Genomic DNA, 16497 nt, shown 5'->3' on the forward strand with positions numbered 1-16497 from the left:
TTCTTCTTCCTTTCTCTCTTTGCCAGGCAGGGATGTTTAAAGGACCTGTTTCAGGTTCCCTGGCTCCACCATTTCAGTTCTGCCGGGCAGCTTCTCCAGCGACATTGCACAGCAGCGATGTCATTTTTCACCTGTCTTTCGCAAGTGTCACATCTGGCTCATGTCTGGGCTCTATCATGGTCTTCTCTGTAGAGCAGTGTGTTGCTGCTTCACTGGACACGGCAGCCTCAGGCTTGCTGGTTTGCTCTTTTATCCCCTAGTAAATTTTACTGCTGTTGATGCTGCTGCTGGCATGGCGGACTTTTACCATTATTCCAGAATAAGAGAGCTTCTCCTCAGCAGAGAAACGGGTTTTTCAGACTCAGGCTGAGGAGGAATGATGGTATTCCCTGCAAGAGTGCCACAGACTTGACTTTTCTAACCTGCAATTCAGCTAGTTTTTCATGAGTGATTTTATTGTGTTTTATTTTACTGTGTGGCTTGAATGCATTCTGAGACTCCTTACATGTTGTCTTTGATCCATTTTTCTTCCATTGTTCTTCTTAAGGAATTCAGAAATGCCATCTCTACTTCTTATTTTATGCTTCTTAAAATGTATGTGATTTTGTGTGTGTGTGTTTTTTTCCTGTGAGCGTATGTCCAGTTTCATGATACTATTTTTATTTCCGCCTTATATTGTTTGTATATTCCAGAGTTTATTTAGCCACTCTTCAAATAATGAGCATTACATTTGTTTCCTATAGATGTTAATGTCAACAAGGATGCTAGGAAAACTTTAAACATAAATATTGTGATATTTTGGTAAATAATTGTGAATAGGAAGTTATTGTCAGAGAAGAAATTGAATTCCAGTGTTACTTTTTATTGTTATGATTGATTTTTTAAAAAATCTTTTGAAGTGTGCGAGTATGTGCTGTGTGACTGCCAGGGGACAACTTGCAAGGGTGAGTTTTCTCCTTCCACCATATGGGTACCAGGGATTGAACTCAGGTCATCCGTCCTGATGGCCGACACCTTTGTTCTTGGAGGCAGCCCACCAGTCAGAGCTTTGGGGTTACTTTTAATGAGTCACTTAAAAACCTTCCCACATTCTCCAGGTTCACATAACAGATTAAACTCACTGTGTAGGAAAGTACACACATGATGGCATGTACATGTGTATAAATACACATACATACATGACTATAATTCTAATGCCCTTTCTAATCTTGACTATTGACAAAGTGTACATGTTTCAATAGTTTTATTTTTCACCTAAAGAGTTAAAGCTTGAGTGAGTATCAGTTGTTCCTATGGTGCATTATACCTGCCCATCTGATATTACAAGATTAAACTACCTAAGACATTCTTAAATTGACTTAAAAAATGCATGGCCATATATTTAATCACTTAATATCTGTGTATTTTGAAATAGTTTTGCCAAGCTTATTTTTAAAGTGGGATCCATTGTAGCATTGAACCTCACGGATATTGATTTTAACTTCAGTTTTTTAAATTTTACTGGTGTCTAAATAGTGCTTCAGCCACAATCTCTTAATCGAATCTATTTTTAGCATCTATAACTGAGTATCACACCTCCTAACAATTTTCTACAGGGAAGTATTAGCATTTTTCTAGCACATTTTATTTAGAATGTGCTTTGCAAATTATTTATTAATCTTCACACATTTTTAGCAAGATGGTTGATAAGATCTTAGCAGTCTTATTTTAGACAGTTTGGAGTGATGGGCCCATGCAGATAACAGCTCTGAGGCACAGAGCCCCAGGTAAGTCAGGGGGAGGGTCTGGGAGCACTAGTCCCACCCACACTCTGAGCTCGCCTGTTAAGGACCACAGCTTTTACTCTGTTGTGTTCTTCTCCTTCAGATGGTTTATTACAGCTTTCTTCTTGACGGTGCCCAAGGGCTTCCTCTAATGCCATGTGCCTACTTAGGTTTTTGCTTGATATTTGGGGAAAGTCAGGAAGAAAAGACGAATTTTTAGTTGTAAATATAGTGTTTCTTTGAGATTTTTAATTCAGGTCATAAATACTTCATCTGAATTCCCTGTCTACACTGAAATGTGTTCATGGTTTTCCAGTTTGCTGTCCCCTCATGACTATGAGCCTACGATGCCTCTATCAGTGAGCGCTTCCTTGTAGCCAGACATCATGAGAAGCTCCTGCCTTCATTGTGGCTCTTAAGGCTCCTTCACCTCTATCTCACTGAGAGGGACTCCGTGACTGCCTTCTCCATCCATCTGCTCTGGTCAAGGGTAGCTTTCCTGTTATGGGTCCCCAGACTTCTCACTGGACTATGTGTTAGATCGTAACACAACACAGACCTTGTGTGGTTGTCCTCAGGTGACACCCTGAAACATTCACATTCTCCTACCCTATTTGCAGTCTGAAAGTTTGTTCTGTGCTTTCCAGAACATAAACCTAAGTGTGAAGTTTGCTCCCAAAATCGTTATGGTGTCTCAGCAACCTTAGTTGTAATTATATTTAAACCACCTTTATGGTAATGGAAGGCTTTGCATGACTTGGCTTCTGCTCCCTAAGACTCCTTATTGTCTTCATAATTTTTCCATATAACACCATTTTTGATTATTTACTTATTTTTTATTGATTCATTCACTCATTCATTCATTCATTCATTCATTCATTCATTTTTGTGATAGTCTTACCTGTGTTCCAGGCTAGCCTAGAACTCAGTGAAACCTAGGCTGGTCTTAAAGTCAGGGTGGCCCATCTATCTGCCTTAGCTAGAGTCCCTGGTTTCTGGAATTTAACACTCATCAGTCCATCAGTCTTTTGATCTTCCTCTGTATGGAGCTTTGGGCTACCTCTCTGATAACTGGATCTCCCTTCCCCAGATGGCCCCTCTTAGAGAGACTCCTTTGGCTATTGTACAGCTAAATTATACTTCCTTCTTTGATTATAAATGTTTCTTTTTATTACAAAGCAGTGATGATAACGTTTTATCTGTTTATTCTGTGAGGATCATTACAAAGAGGAAGGAAGCAGGATAGAGTCCTAGTTTCAGAGTTTAATGTGTGGAGAAAAAAGTCCCGATTTTTCAGGAATCCAATTACTTATCAAATTTATAAATCTGGACGTTCCTTGTGTGTACAGAATTGTGGTACAGCATTGTGTCAACCTAGCACAAGTTAGAATTGACTACAACATGGGCCTCTGAACATATCTGTGCTAGGATTATTTTAATAATCGTGATTGTCATAGCTGAGGTGGGTAGACTCACTCACTCATTGTGGGTAGAACTGTTCCTTAGGCGTGAGGTCCCCGAGTTTGTGAAAAGGGTGAGCTAGGCATGCATGCGTGTAACTATGTTCACTGCCTCTCCCTGATATGCATGTGCTGTGATCACCTCCCTCAGGCCTTTCTGTCAGTCAGTAGGTAAATGTTTGGTGGCGATGAGTGAAAAGAGCTGTAAATAACCACGTCTATGTCATAGCTCTGTGGCCTTGTAGCATTGCAGATATCGCAAGTAGAAATTATGCATAAAAAAGGAGAGACAGTAGGTTACCTGTAATTTTAGTCTGGGGGAGGGAACTCATGATTTTCTTTTAAAAAAAAAACACATTTTCATTTTTCTTTGAATAAATTTTCTATTTTAACTGTTTTCCTAACCTCATTTTCTTTAAAAAAAAAATGCTTGCTTTATATTCTAAGTGCTTTTCTATTGTCAAATCTTTTCTGTGCAGGACTATAATGATGAAATCAGGCAAGCACAGCTCCAGGAATTAACTTATTTGAATGGAGGTTCAGAAAATGCAGATGTCCCAGTGGTTCGAGGGAAATCAACTTTGCGTACGAGAGGTGTAACGACACCAGCAATAACCAGGTAGGTATAATTACTTTCTGTTTTTAAGTTGTCTTGCCATGGCAGCAGATTGAAAGTTGCTGTCATCAGAAGGTAGACATATTTGTCAGTGTGTCTTATAAAACCTTTATTCTGATATTCATAGTCAGGGATTGACTTTAATGTGAGAAAAACTGAACCTAAACTTATATACATCCTGTACCACTTCCCAGCTAATAGTAGTTTGGTATACTGTTTTCCTCCCCAGTAGAGATTCAATAATTCCCTGAAATGAAGCTTGGTTTTAGGTCAGTTAGTAGTATAGGTATCATGAGAGGAAGATACCATGTGATCCTATGAGGATACCTTGTGTTTGTATTGACTGTGAGGATACCCTGTGTGTACTGACTGACGGTGAGGATACCCAGTGTGTACTGACTGACAGTGAGGATACCTTATGTGTCTCCTGACTGAGTATACCCTCTGTGTATACTTACTGCTCCATATTGAACTTTCCCCCATCAGTGCTAAGTACAGTGTTAGGCAACAAGAGGCTTTATGAATGCCTCTGCCTTTGTGTGCACTGTCAGACCCGAAGCTGCTGAAGAACTCCTGAGTGGCACACGGACACAAAGTTTTTATTTCTGTCTCTGAATTGTTGACTAGCTTATAATAGGGGGAAAATGGTTCCAAAAAAATTGAGCTGGCTCTTTAAATTGGTGGAGAAATTTTTTGTTGATATAGTTGTTTGGGGGGACAGTGTTTCCCCTCTGTCCTCTAGTTCTAGGGACATCATTTTTAGCTAGTAACTTAAGCTTTTCTGTTAAGCTTGAAACTATATAGAAATATCTCTTTCAGATAGAACATATGTTGGAATTTATAATAGTATTTATTTTCTATTTCCAAGCTCATTTGTGGAATAAAACTTAATTCTGGAGTATGCTAATCCAGTTATTTGTGTGACTGTTGTAAGCCAGGCCTCGGGGCCTGAGGGCCTGAGGGCCAGGTTCCTTCAGAGAAAGAGAGCTAATAAACATGTCTGTGGATGAGCTGTGAGGCACTGCACTGCTCAACAAATGAGTGTTCCTGCCCACCTTTGGTCTTGCTTGGAATAATTGCTTACTTGCTATAGTTTCCTGTGGTCACCATGACTAATTGTCACAAATCTGGTATCTTTCAGGTAGTTTTTTGTTGTTGTTTTCTGTTTTTTGGGGTTTTTTTTTTGTTTGTTTTTTTTTTTGCTTGTTTGTGTTCCTCACAGAACCAGAAGCTAGATGTCCAAATTCAGTGTCACTAAGCCAAGGATGAGGTTTTGACAAGGAGTCAGTCTTACCCCTGTCTCTTCTGTTCCTGGAGATTGCCAGGGTTTTATGATCTATGGCCCCATCATCACCTGTCGTCCATCTTCACAGTCTCTTCCTCTTGTCATTCCTCTCTGGCTCTCTTGTAGGGGATGTGTAACTGGATGGCAGGTTTTGGTAGCCTATTGTCATCATCCCATCAGGCCTTCTCCCATAATCTGGTTTCTGGGATTCAGGCAGCAGAATAGTGGTCAGCCTGACACTACTCAGCCTATTCCAATTACTGGTTTTGTCTTCACTCGATGGGAGCTAACACATTTGTACTATGTCACATGCAAAACAGTATGTTCGGTAGGTAGTTACGAAAGTCTTCCACCTTGTCCTGTCTATGCCTAGCCACTTCCTGCTGCCTGATGTGGTAACCTTGGTAACAGTGATATTAAACAAGGTATTATACTGACTGTCCTGCTGCCTGTTGCCATGTGGGGCAAGTAATGTGTTTTGTGCAGCATTGTTACAGCACAGATGCAGATTTTCCTTTGTGGACTGGAGGCAGCATGTACAGACAGATAAGAAATGGCCTCCCAGAACAGGCACTGCTGTGCCACCAGACAGATGCTTTGAGATGCAGTCCTGTAACATGTGAGATTGGTTTTATTAGAATATAATGCAGCTAAAACAAATTCCTATAGTCTAGTGGTACGGTAACCATGGTAACAGTGTTACAAACAAGGTGTTATACTGCCTGTCCTGTAAAAGCAGAGCGTGCACAACAATGTACACTAAGTGTACAGTATCTTCTGTCATCTAGTTTAAGCAAGTCTACATCAACTACATCTAACGAGGTCCCGGACTATCCATCATTTAGTGATGAAGGACCACATGTGGATGTAGAAATAAGTATCACCATCCTGGAATATAAGTCTCTAAGTGTTCTTTTCAGTGACACAAAGTGTCTACACAAATTCACATGTCCTGGGATTTTTTATATGTATTCACATATATAATAAATTTTGTTGTTTATCTAATAGCTTTTGCATACCACATTGTCAGGCAGTAACTCAGAATGAGTCTCCATTCTGGAGAATGTCACAATGGAGCATACTCAATACCAGTGCGTGGGAAGTCAGTGTCCCTTAAATCATTGACAGTTTCTAATTCAGAGCGCTTTCCATGAAAGTGTTGATGTTACCAAGAGTAAGAAGAGAAGCACTTTCTTTGCTCTATAGTGTAACAGTTAGAAAAACCTCTTCCTCTTTTCCTGGAAACCATGGTTAAGATGTGTATACTGCCATTTATTTGTTTACTACCTTTTATTTAAAGCTGTCCCCAGTTAGCGGTTAGGACTCAAATTTATCTTGAATTTTCTTTATGGCAAAAGATGAAGAAAGCCTAGGTACTGGCTACACAATATGTAAGTGTGAGAGGTCAGGATACAAAGCTAAACAGAGTAAACCAGTCCCTGGCAACTAGCACTTTCTAGTTCTAAAATGAGGTCAAGGTGTCAGGCCTATAACCTCAGAAGCCAGACTGCTCTGAATGGTAGCTTCTATGCCAGCTAGGGCTACATAGTGAGACCATGTCTCAAAATGGAAACCAACAGTTGTGTTTTTTTTAACTTCTTGTGATGCAGTAATATTTTAATAGCATTACAAGATCTTCAGTGGTTTCCCCAGGAGCTACTTCTTATTACCATGTCTTAGTTCCTCTCATCTATCAAAATGAATGCATCTTATCTACATTGTCCTTGTTTATTCCCTATCACATGGTGAATTCATTCAGCCCTGTGTTTCATGCAGTAATGTTGACCGGTTAAAACTCTTCTCTTGTTTACATTTTTCTCACCTTGCATGAGTAAGTTGTTACGGCAAGTACATTATGGAGTCACTTTGAAGTCTCAAAGTAGAACACATTGGTTCCTAGAGTCTTCTATTGTTACCTCACTAATACCACCTCGGGATACATTTCAGAATGCATCTGAAGTTAAATCATACAGTAGGATGTAATAAATTGTAATAAAGCATTTCCACTTCATTGCAAAGAAAAGAACTAAGCTTATTCTTTAACATAAGTGATGTCTGTACCCAGAATCTGCCTGTGCACTTCCTCATTCCAACTGGGATTCAGGAAACCCCAGAGAGAGACTGGTAAACAACAAGAATGGAGGGTGTGTGTGCTGTAGACAGCACACCTTGCTCTACATGCGCAAGTGTCAAACCCCTCACCAGTGCCTGCTTCTGTTTCCTAAAAGCCTGTCCTATGTTGGTCATAGGTGGAACCGTAGCATACGTTATGAATCCCTACTTGGCTCTGTGTGTGTGTGTTTGCAGGCAAGTTTAAGATCTGCCCAAGTCTCAGTTTCTTTGTCCGATGATGAACAAGACAGGGCCCACTCATGTATTGGAGTCACATTTGGTGTCATTCTGGAACAGCATCATTTGTGCGGTCTCCCAGAAATCAAGAGTTTCCCACTATGACAACAATGAAGAAATTAAGCTGTGCCCAGGATATTTCCGACTTGTGCTGTGCGAGCTGCCTAGGTCCATGTTTATTTGCTGTGTTGTGCTTTGTGTTTGTCCTTACTACATCTTAGGGAAATGTAAAACAGTGAATTGTCTGAGATGTCAATGTATGTGAAGAATAACATGCTAGAAAATATGACAGATACTGCTAATTTGACCCTCTTGCTCACAGGGGAAGAGGAGGAGTCACAGCCAGGCCTGTTGCAGTTGGGGTACCACGTGGGACACCGACTCCCCGAGGAGTCCTTTCCACCCGAGGGCCAGTGAGCCGGGGAAGAGGACTTCTCACTCCCAGAGCAAGAGGTGTCCCCCCAACTGGATACAGACCTCCACCGCCACCCCCAACACAGGAGACCTATGGAGAGTATGTAAGTAAAGGTGATAGCTTCGGAGATCAAGTTGGTCAAGTCAGATAATGTGCCGGAGTTGCTTCTCCTGTCCACCTCCCCAGCCTAGCAAGTAGTTGACATTAAAGCCACTTAGCATGGAAATTCAAAAGTATAGGGTCGGTTTCAAGGCAGCTTGAAACTAAGGCAGAATCTCAGCCATGGGGAATTCAACATGGCATCACACAAATAGAGCTATTAAGCTCTTCCGTGAGTTGACTAGAACATTCTTTTATATTCCATTTTGGGTTGTGTCTGAATAAGTCAGTCACTTGAAAAGAGATTGCCTAAAAATACGAAGATGGTGTCACCTTTTACTGTATCATTTTAATCTGCTTAGTAAAGCATAACTTTGTAAGAAAGTTCTGTTCCGTCAAAAAAATTAAAATTCCTTATGTTTTTGCATTGATTAGTCTTCTTTACCAGTTGAGATTCTCAGGTATGGCTTGTAGTTAAGGTAAGAGAAAGAAATAGAACTGTAAAAGTGGGACAGAAGGGAAGGGTCTCATTAAGGATGCCAGTGCTTCGAATTCTTGGTATAGCTTCCTTGCTGCCACAGATGGAGGGATTGAGAAGTCAGTAGATGTTCTCACTAAAAGGTAGTCGAGACAGTACTGGCAGGAATCAGAGTCCAGGGACAGTAGTGGCAGGAATCAGAGTCCAGGGACAGTAGTGGCAGGAATCAGAGTCCAGGGACAGTAGTGGCAGGAATCAGAGGCTCGCAGTGAGCTCTCTCATTCTGCTGTGTTTCTGAGGTACTGGGCATGTCTTTGCACAGTTTCTAAAAGGTTGCAGTTATCTTGGAGTCTCTAGACTCGTGTTTAGTGTCATCTGTGGCTGCTTTGACTTCCACATTCTGGACTGAACAGAAATCCATGAATGTTGCCTTTCTAGGCTTTTGGCCTAGACTGCCCTTCCCATATCATCTGCCTGCTCTTTCTGCTTCTGTGTAGGTCAGCTATTGCAGGAGAACCTCATCAGGGCAACTGCTGAGCTCGTGAGCGTTACAGCTGCTGTTACAGTCGCTTTTCCACATAAACTGAACATGTGGGTGGGCAGGGATGGAAAACACTTGGCTCCTTCGATTTCATGAGAGTCCTTCATTTATAACTCAGCACGCTGTTGTTCCCCATCAGACTCTCCGTTTTGCAATTTGGCCTTGTTCTTTCTCATCTCCTAAAATTGCTGGTTTTCCTGTTTCCTTATGTTCTTGTAAAACTGACAGTGATGGCTATGCCTTGAGTTTTTTCACAAATGCTGACCCTTCCACAGGAGTAGGGGCAACAAAGACAAGGAATGCTGTTGACGTTCTTGTAGCTCTATGCCATAGTCACGTTGTTCCCACCTTAGCTTGACTGCTCTTGGATAAACATGGCTGGATGATATTCTAGAAATTGCCAGGCCAGGATTGTGGGGAATCAGATCATGGAATCTATTTCACTATCCATTTGAAATGAGTTTAATTTAACATTTGCTGGTTTCATAAGCACATGTTTAGTTACTGTCACTTTCAGTGTTCTAATTCATCCTTATACTCAATAAAGGACTGCTTGAGAGCCCTCTGTGAGACAGATCCACATTCCCTGCCCCAGTGTGTGTATGCTGATCAGCCTAAAAATTAGATGAATAAATCCAAATATTTCTTGCCCAGAGGAAGAAATAAAAGCAAACAGACCCTTATTTTGGTCAGCATGCAGAGGGTGAAAGGGGTGTTGGTTGCCTATAGCTCTGATTTTTGTTCAATTTTTTTGATATTGGGAAAGTAATTGGACCAGTCAAATTAGTGAACTGATAAATATGTTGAATGAATTTACTTTGTTTGCCCTCAACTCCCATGCTAAATATTACTTGATTCATTTTCAGGAGCAAAGATTGGTGCTTTCCAAAGGAGAAAGAAACCTTCATTAATGGTTGAGTCCCCCACTCATACCTGTTCTCGCCAGGACACTTGAAGCTGGAATTTGTATATGGGGCCATTTGCTGCCTCTTGCTGTACCCACACCCCACTGTTGCATTTAAATTACTGACAGCTACTTCCTCTCATTGCTCTCACTTGCCTGGAAGGCATCAGCTAACTCTGCTAACTCCGTGTATGCCTGCTTTTCAGGCCTTTGGCAGGACCAGCAGAATGCAGGAAGCAAGCATTGTCATAGGCCCACACTTTCACCAGGAGACTCCTGCCGTGAAGGGTTCAGACTACAAATGTGATCACTTCATTTCACATCTGTTATTCATTGGAATACATTTTCAGATTAATAGCCAAACTGAAGGACTTTCCCCACTTAACCTAGCGTTTCGTAATCCCTTGACACAGTTAATGTAGAATGCTCGGCAGCTGTCTGCGGTAGGTTGGACATCACCGATGCAGAAAAGGGAAAGGCTTCCTCCACTCACTTATGGGAGCTTCCATTAGCAGCTTCTCAACTGTTCCCTCCGAACCTTATCCTGCTCTCTTGATCCAACTGCAACTTCATGCCCCTCTTCCAGTCATATCATGGTCGTCTCTGACATGTGTCTGGACGCTGGCCATTGTTCTTAACTGTTTGAAATCCTGAGAGCTAGTCAGTGTTTAGTTCTCATCACTGTATGTGTAAGGGTGTGTCATAAAAAATAAACAGCCTTACACTCTCTTCTTCCTCCTCTTCCCCCTCTTTCTCTTCCCATTTCCCCTCCCCTTCCTCCTACTCCTTGCTTCTCTCTTCCCCCTCCTTCCCCTTCTTCTTCCTCCTCCCCCTCCCCCTCCTCCTCCTCCCCTCCCCCTCTTCCTCCTCTTCCCCCTCCTTCCCCTTCTTCCTCCTCCTCCTCCCCCTCCTCCCCCTCCCCTCCCCCTCTTCCTCCCCCTCTTCTTCCTCCTCCTCTTCCTCCTCCTCCTCCTCCTCTTCTTCTTCTTCCTCCTCCTCCTCCTCCTCCTCCTCCTCCTCCTTCTTCTTTTCTTCTTCATGGGATAAGCACACTAGAAAATAACAAACTTCAAATCTGGTAGCCCTGAGTGACAGGAAAAGTTGTTATTCATCTTATATCAAGTGGTAAGCAGTTTTATTAGGCCATCTGAAGAGCTGGTCCACTGTGGTGGAGTAACCATGAACCGGCTTGTAAACTCTGGGGAAAGGCTTCTTCCACCATTCCTGCTCCTTATTTCCAGTACCTGGCATGTGTGGTCCACCAGGGCCCGGACTTTGGCAGTTGCTGCCTCCGTGGAAGGGCGTGGAATGATGCGTTCCATGAGGAAGGCCAGCCTTTAGAACGTTGCAAATGGCAGCTCTCTGCTGAGGGCTCTGGCCTGCAGCTGTTGATGCGGTGTCTCATGAGTTAGCGTTCAGCTATGGAGTACAAATATCTGTTTTCACCTGCCTGGGAGATCATTTGCTTTCATGAGGAGAAGCCATGTCCTCATTAGTTTTTCACTAGCCACTGGCAGTTTCTGGCACACTCTAAGAATTTGTTGGTTAAACAGCACTACCAAGCACGGTAACCTTTCTCTATGGAGGTCACCACTGATGTGATTAAGGGCAGTTTGTGTCCCTTTCTGTTTTTAGCACCTACCTGATTTATGGCACTTTAAGTTGGCAAGGGAAAATGAACAACTATGAAGAAGAAAGGGTGGGAATAAAGATTAAAGAAAACCAATAACCCGAAATAAATTAGAGCCCTTTTTGCTGTTTTAAGGACATCAGACCATCCCTCTGTCTGAGGAGAGTCCTTCAGCAATTCAGAAATGTAAATTCTAAAGGTATCCTTGAGGCTGGGGACTTAGCTTATTTGCACAGCATACATACAGCCTTGGATTTGATTCCTGACACTACAATGAATAAGAATTTTTGAAAGTTCTTAACAGATATTCAGTAAGAAAAAATCTTGATTTCCATAACCCTTGTTTGATGATATTTAAGCAGTCCAGTTTAATTTTTAAAAATTGATTAAGCACTCATTGTTTGTATGGTTATTTCTAGAGTATATATAAGGTGCCGGGGTATCACACAGTTGTTTTATTAACACCTAACCTGATGGAGGAATCCTGGTGTGTGTGTGTGTGTGTGTGTGTGTGTGTGTGTGTGTGTGTGTAAATTTGAAATCCTGGCATACTTGATACTTTGTTGAGAAAGCCTGTCTGAGGACTGGAGAGATGGCTCAGCCATTAAAGGCTAGGCTCACAACCAAAAATATAAGAGAAAGCCTGTCTGAATGCTTGAGACAGTGCATCTTCTTCATAACAAGTGTTATTCTAAAATAGAAAGGCTTTCTTATACAGGCCCAAGAAAGACACAGTTACTGGGCATGTTGTCACTAATTTTGCAATGCAGAGGACTCCTCTGAAGAATGTGGAAAGGGGCTGTCCAGGGATGTCCTGATGAAATTGGGTGGATTTTCCCTAGGTAGAGTGGTGGAGAGTTTGAGCATCTGAAGTGCCTCTGAGCCCAATGTTTTCCTCAGTCATCACAATCACAAAGGGTTCTCTGACTCTTCACCCAGAAGAGTGGCTGCTGTCTGATAGTGTGTGTCTGGGATTACCCTCGCTGAGGTGGAACATACAGGAGCCGCAGGTGGAGCTCACTAGCCATGGTCAGCTCAAAGCCTCCACCTTGAATAGACAGACAAATATTCCAGGAAAGCAAAGTAGTTCACCATTGCTATTTTTTTAAACATGCAGAGAATAGATAATGGGTGTGTTCTCAGTGTTTGAGTAGACCCCGGGGCCTTGCACTCTGCTTCAAGGTAGAAAAATTAGCCATAATTACAGTAACCCCACATCTCTTTTTCTGGAGAACAAGAAGTTCCTTTTTCCCTGTGACACCAACCTATTTCTTATGCCCAAATGATTATATGACTGAAAAGTTAATTAGTCTAACCTCTAGTGTTTTCCCTGTGAGCACTTTAACAATTCCAAGTGTGATCACACAGGAAGACAGGCCTGGCAGAGCCTAACATTCTTGCAGACTGGGGGTGTGCTGCTTTTTGGTTACAGTGAAAGAAAACACACTCGAGGGCAAGCATGCATTCCTGTTGTACTTCGGCAGCTGCATTTCTATCCCTTATCAATTATCTGCAACCAGCAGACTGCAAAAGGGAAAGGCTTTCTCGGAGCTGCTTTTATAGCAGATTGTCTTCTGTTTGCACAACCTAAGCACAACGCATGCTGAACGCTGCCCTGTTAGCCTCTAGGATTCATCATTAAATGGCACTAGTGTTTGGTATTTCTTATTACATTGAATGAACCCTCTAGTGTTTACTAAAAGTGGCTTAAGATAGTCCATTTTACTTCATTTACAAGGTGGGAGAGTCTGTGAGACCCAGCCAAGACCAGAGAATCAGATAGCACAGTCACAGCCAACTTAGTCACCTTTGGTACTGGTAGGTGACATCTATAAACTGTCTGGCCGGAAGAAAGGCTTCTGCAAATGGAGATTTAAAAAAAGGAACAAATAAATAAATCCACAGTCAACAGCTCACAAAGCATAGTCAGAGAGCCAGATGCAGGGACGGGGCTAAGTGGCTAAGAGGGGACACAGCAAACAAACTGGAGCCCGGTGTCCTGGAAGACAGACAGCAGCCACTAATGCTCCAGTTCCTGTCACTGGCTCCGAGCTGCTTGTAAGGCCTGTGAAGTAACACCAGGTTAGGCAGACAAGTCACCAAGCTTTTGAAATGACTGGTGATAGTGGGCATGGATCCCCTTGGCCTTGCTCTTCATACAGCAAAGGAAACCAGGGGTAAGCCTTTGCACTGTTCTGTCTTGGCCCTTACCTCACAAGGAAAGTCTTCTGAAATGACCAATCTGCTTTTTCCTTTCTGGTTGTTTTCTTCTGTTCTTTTTATTGTGTGTCTATACAATGTTCACCTCCCCTGCTTGGCTCACTGTATGTGTACTCTATTTTATGGGATAAAGTATTATTCAGTTCCACTATTGAAAACAATAACAGCAATTCAGATCTTCAAAGTCAATTTTTTTTGGGGGGGGGGCCTCAGACACTAACAATGCCTAATGAGGACAGAGGCTTCAGTTGGAGTAGGAGACTAAGACTAAAAAAGGCATTAAAGGAAGCCAAGAGCTGTGGAAATGTAATGCCCAGATGCTCAGGTCTGTGTGTGGTTGAGGGGTGCACAGCACAAAGCGGGGCCTGCACACTGACATGCTGTGAACAAAGGGCTGCTGATGGCCCAACAGTCAGCCATGGGACAGGACAGACACTCCGCTTCATCCTGAGGACAATTTCTAAACCAGTTTCTAAACCAGTTTTTCTCCTCTCTGTAGGAGTGACAGTGTATGTATGTATGTATGTATGTATGTATGTATGTATGTATGTATGTGTGTATTATGTATGTATGCATGTATGTAAAATCTGGCTATGAAGGTTTGCATAACCTGTGTCACTGCTGGTCATATCATTCATCATGACTTGAATCCATGCTTGTGACCAGAGGCTTACTTTTTTAAAGCAGAATGGTAACTTATGCCCAAAATAACACATCAGTCACACCAAATAATAAATTGGTAATAAGTCAGCAAGTCAGAGTGGCCAACTTGAACAGCTTAAGAGCTAACTGTGGCTCTTGCCATGTGCGGCCACGTCAGATAGAAACTATATTTAGCCAGAGGCCCATTGCCCACTTAGGACTGGATTTTGAAATGGAAGGGAAAGTGCTACGGGGTAACCTGTGTAACCTGTGCAATCCGTGATAACTTAAGAGAGCTGTGCTCAGTCGAGGTAAACTGTAAGATACCACTTACGGTCCACAGGGTTTGGTGCACCAGGGGATCCACATAAACAGAGCAGAAGTGCAGTCTGACGACAGCAGGAATGTGACCCTGACCAGGCGTCCTCCTCCCAGCACTGATCTGTTGTTTTTATCCTTGTCATGTAGCCTTTCTGGGATGGAGTCTTCTCTATCTGTAGATGCTACTGGTGGAGTAGATGGCAGCTCTGCAGTCTGTCTCCAGGTCTATAACTTGGCCCAGCTTGAGGAGCCCATAACGGGGGTGTTTCCATGGGCACTTGACTTCCTTTAGCAGCCCAAGAGAGGGCTAATGAACTAATTTCATCAGGTAGAAAGCCTGATTCGGAAAACCAAAAGCAAGTATTTTAATGGCAATAGAAACAAGCTGAAGCTGAGTAGCCGTGGATATTGGGAGTATTCAAATGGTTTTGAAAAAAAGGTTATTCGGTTTGTTGTATATGTGCGTACAGTTGCGTGTCAGCAGGCCAGAGGACAATTCACAGAAGTTAGTTCTCTCCTTCCTCTGTGTGGTTCCAGGAACAGAGCTTAGTCTGTCAGACTTGGCAGAGCGCCTTCACTCACAGAGCCTTCATGCTGGCCCCAGAAATCGCTTTAAAAAGTCAGATTTGTTGACTCCTTCATGATGCATAAACTTAAATTGTCTTAGAAATTCATATTATTCTGGTTCTCTGATTCATTTAATTATGATTGATTCACCTTTGAGTCCTGGGCAATGTCTCCTGCTGTCTTAATAAGTTACCGTCACTCAGTGTAGAAGCCTGAGCTGAGAGGTAAAGCTCCCGTGTCAGTTTGCGGGGAATTCCGTGTGCAGTCCTAGAAGTTGGTAAAAATAATGAAGGTCTTAGGTATGTTTCTGTTATCCAGCTCCAGCATGCTTGTTAAATGGAGGAGGAGACTGTCCTGAAATCGCCTTGTATGGCCTGTGTGGTCTTTCCTACTTGAGAAATGGTAAGGGAAGGCTGTGCTCTGTAAATTAAAGGGACAGCAAATGCTCCTGAAGTTGACAGCTCCGAATGGCAGAGCCAAGTGGCCTGATCCCTGCACCTTTCCTCCAGTTCCCAGGAGGTAGTGCGCAGGCATCTGTGTGCTCCAGGGGGATTTGGGTGAGTGGTGAGGGCTGTTGTAAGTTTCACTTGCATAATTATTTATGCTTCTCAGAGGAGCACTCCTGGCTGTGCCTCACCTGGAAAGGAAGGGCAGTGATAGCACCCAGCCATGCCACAGTGACTCCTGAGGGCGAAGGGGGAATGAAGAGCTAGGATTAGGTCCCTAGAGCAAAGCTTTTGTTTTCCATAGTCTCACTCACACAATGCTGTAGGCAAGAAGAAGTAAGAAAATGAGCAGAAGAGTGCAGGAGCCAGAGCTAGAGGCAAACTCATTAAGTGCAGCTGTGCACCTTCTGTTCCAGCTGCTGCCCTCAGGCTTGCTGAGCTGCCACCATAAAGCCAGTGACATCAGCACTCATTTGTGTTTACAGTGAATGGGCTGGTGGTACCTGGAGTAACCTCGTTTGTGAATGGCCACAGAACCAGTAGAGCAGCAAGCTCTCTTCAGTGATTCATGGATTCCATTCCAATTCAGGGACCTACCTATTTGTGTTCTGCAACTGCTTTGAATGAAGCAAGGCAGCTGCCCCTTATGTAGTGTCTGTGAAACCCCGCATATCAGGCATGCGGCTCGAGCATAGTATTTCCTCACAAGATGTCAGCTGTGGCTCAAACCCACTGAGAGTCAGAGATGCTTTTGAGTGGAA

General features: G+C 42.8%; 1 protein-coding gene across 4 annotated transcripts in view; it reads left to right on the forward strand.

Moving 5' to 3' along the window:
• The window catches only part of Khdrbs3 (KH RNA binding domain containing, signal transduction associated 3), a 150815-nt gene that overhangs the window by 77571 nt on the left and 56747 nt on the right, over positions 1-16497 (forward strand). For all 4 annotated transcript variants that reach the window (XR_015624364.1, XR_015624365.1, NM_022249.2 and 1 more), the window contains exons 5-6: positions 3703-3842; positions 7796-7991. Coding sequence is in view for 2 of the 4 variants with exons in the window: in NM_022249.2 (NP_071585.2) it covers positions 3703-3842; positions 7796-7991 (336 nt within the window). In the remaining 2 variants the exon portion in view is untranslated. The remainder of the gene's footprint in view (positions 1-3702; positions 3843-7795; positions 7992-16497) is intronic.

The sequence above is a fragment of the Rattus norvegicus genome, chromosome 7, assembly GCF_021556685.1.
Source record: "Rattus norvegicus strain SHRSP/BbbUtx chromosome 7, alternate assembly SHRSP_T2T, whole genome shotgun sequence".
NCBI classification, from domain to species: Eukaryota; Metazoa; Chordata; class Mammalia; order Rodentia; family Muridae; genus Rattus; species Rattus norvegicus.